The sequence below is a fragment of the Cibotium barometz genome, chromosome 23, assembly GCF_041138505.1.
Source record: "Cibotium barometz isolate CiBa-2024 chromosome 23, ASM4113850v1, whole genome shotgun sequence".
In the NCBI taxonomy this organism is placed as follows: Eukaryota; Viridiplantae; Streptophyta; class Polypodiopsida; order Cyatheales; family Cibotiaceae; genus Cibotium; species Cibotium barometz.
In genome coordinates this window covers 51,632,229-51,635,013 of record NC_141068.1, presented here as the reverse complement: position 1 = coordinate 51,635,013, position 2,785 = coordinate 51,632,229, and the positions used below count along the sequence as shown (strand labels likewise).

Here is a 2,785-nt window from a genome sequence, read left to right as displayed (position 1 = left end):
AAAAAACCGAGTTTAGTGTATTTTGCACGTGCATATTTTGAAAAATACCTTCAAATTTAAAATTGGAAGGTACAAATACCAAAACCTTCAGATTTCAAGATTTTTATTTATAAATAATTTTATAATTTTGAGATAAAAGTTTTCCACTTTTTGGGAAAATACTATTTTGGCCGATTTGTTTCTATTTTTGGGGGGATTTTTTTTTTCTAATAATCCGATGGTCCCCAATGCAGTCAACGAGGCGGCTATAAAAAAGAACAAGGGCAATAAGCTGATATAGCAACGTATGAGAAACGGCGCCGTTGAGGTAGGTGCGCCGACTGTCTGTTGTAGATTATTGTTAGATGTCAAAGGTTCAAAGTCGACCAAACACGCTCACCTACATCTCTTCTCCCTCTCCATCTTTGGCTTCTACCTTATGACAGCACCTCTATCAGACTGCAAAATTGGCCCTTAACTCCCCTCGCGCCATGGCTCTGTGGGCTGTAGCCATTAGTAGTAGCAGTAGCTTGAGTGCCAGTCATGGGGGGCTCCCTGCAGTCTTGGGTGTTATCGTTGGGATTTGTGCAATGCTCTTCATGGTCATTGGCCTGTGTGCACTGCACAATCGCGTGCAAAGTAAAGACTCTAGCGATGGAAACAACAGCCCAGGTAACGCGTCGATGATGCAGAAGAAGTGCATGAATCTGAGTACCAAGAGGCTGCTGTCCATGAAGAAACATAACAGACGGTATGATAGTGATGAGGAGGAGGAGGAGGAGGAGGAAGACGGCGGCGGCGGCGGAAACGCTGGTGATCATTCTGAGGTGGAGGAGACATCCGCACTAGACTCGCCCGTGTGGCAACGCTCCATCCTCATGGGAGAGAGGTGCGAGCCCCCTGCTTTCTCTGGCCTAATCTTGTACGATGAACATGGCAACCTTGTCCAAGAGCTTCCTTGGAAATCACCCCGGCCGGCTTCTATCCCTTCACCCTCTCTTCGCCAGTTGATGACTACCACTTGAGTAAAGCATAATGTTGAAAAGCAAGCATAATGGATATCATGGATGGCCCCTTGAAAATTTTAGGGGGATCTTCTTCTTCTTCTTCTTTTTTTTCTCTCTTTTTTGGGGGGAGATAGATATTTATAATATTAACACTCCAAGATCATTACAAAGCAGAACAGTTCAGAGGGGCCAAGGGCCAGGGCCACAGGGCCTATTCTAGATCTTTTGTGATAGGTGGAATCTAATATGTAAACTGCTGAATTGCTAAATTTGTGGGGATCTACTATGAAGTTCCACCATAAGCCATTGCCCACCCCTATAGCCATCGTTTCTCATACATGTGTCTCATGTATAGCATCATAGCCTCCTACTACCCTCACTCACAGTCTATATATCACTAACCAATATGGCATGTATAAGGCCTTTTCGAGTCGAACATACATCATTATTTGAGATGTAGAATCCTACCTTTCTAGCCGATCCTCCCTACTCATAACTAAGAGTTTATTTAATGCTCCAAAAAGAGGGTAGCCAATAATCAAAGAGTCAACCATTTGGATATGTCATCTCAACACTTTATGGACCTCTAAGTTTATGGATATTTCATCTCAACACTTTGTGGACCTCCAAGCTTCCAAGCATGTTGCGGTTTGAATTTGAGACTTTGTGTAGAAGTTGTGAAACTCCTCATTTAAATTGTGAATCTAATAAAGATTTTAGTTGTATAGATTATGCAATGCAATGAGCGCACTTGAATTAGGTTTTCACACCTTTTATAGGACCTATGCCTTCAAGTCACAAGGATGTGCTGATTGATCAAAATGAAGATCCTAGGGTGCATGTTTCATAAGATGAATACACCCTTAATCTATCCTCCCCAGATTTCCCACATTTGGAGTATTAGTACTAGAAATCCTTAAAAAATTGTATAAGTAGTAGCTGATTCACAAATTAATTAAAGAAAAGGTTAAACTTTGGGTCTTCTAAATTATGAAGTTAAATAGACTTGTACCAAGTTTTGGAAATATCTTTCTTAGATAGATTAGATTTGGAATGGTTGTAGACATAGCTTGGTAAAAGCTATGTCTACAACCATTGGGTTAAACATTGGGTCTTCTAAATTATGAAGTTAAATAGACTTGTACCAAGTTTTGGAAATATCTTTCTTAGATAGATTAGATTTGGAATGGTTGTAGACATAGCTTGGTAAAAGCCCCATGAGTTTTGTGATTATTATTCAAATTCTGGATATATGGTAAAATCTTAAAGCTTTTCTTTGTTCATTATTTGTATGAGGACTAGAGGAGCTATCGATACCATTAATAGGAAAATCGCCTCCCTAATTCGAGAAGTTAAACATTTTTCACTCCCTAATCTCAGGGAAATTAGAGAAGTCCTACTCTCCGATCATAGAAATCAGAGGAGTTGCACTCCCTAAATTAGAGAATTTAGAGAATTCCTATGAGAGGTTAGAGAAGGCCCACCCAATAATTATAGAAATCTGAGGATTTTTACTCACTAATTATAGAAATTAGAGAAGAAATAGAGAAAGGCATCTTATTCGTATTATGGGTTCTAAGAGATAATTTAGAAATAAGAGGATTTCCACCCAATAATTATAGAAATCAGAAGATTTCCACTCACTAATTATAAAAATTAGAGAAGTAATAGACAAAGGCATTTTTTCATATTATGGGTTCTAAGAGATAATTTAGAAATAAGAGGATTTCCTCTCAAGTAATAGAGAACAGTATTTTCTTAATATTATGGGTTCTAAGAGATAATTACAAAGATAAGAG

General features: G+C 38.7%; 1 protein-coding gene across 1 annotated transcript; it reads left to right on the top strand.

The window, feature by feature from the left end:
* The first annotated feature begins 271 nt into the window (after window positions 1–271).
* Window positions 272–1,598, top strand: LOC147626074 (uncharacterized). Its single transcript, XM_086817898.1, has one exon. The coding sequence runs from the start codon at window positions 471–473 to the stop codon at window positions 1,002–1,004; it is 534 nt and encodes a 177-aa protein (XP_086674024.1). The 5' UTR covers window positions 272–470; the 3' UTR covers window positions 1,005–1,598.
* Window positions 1,599–2,785: the final 1,187 nt, after the last annotated feature.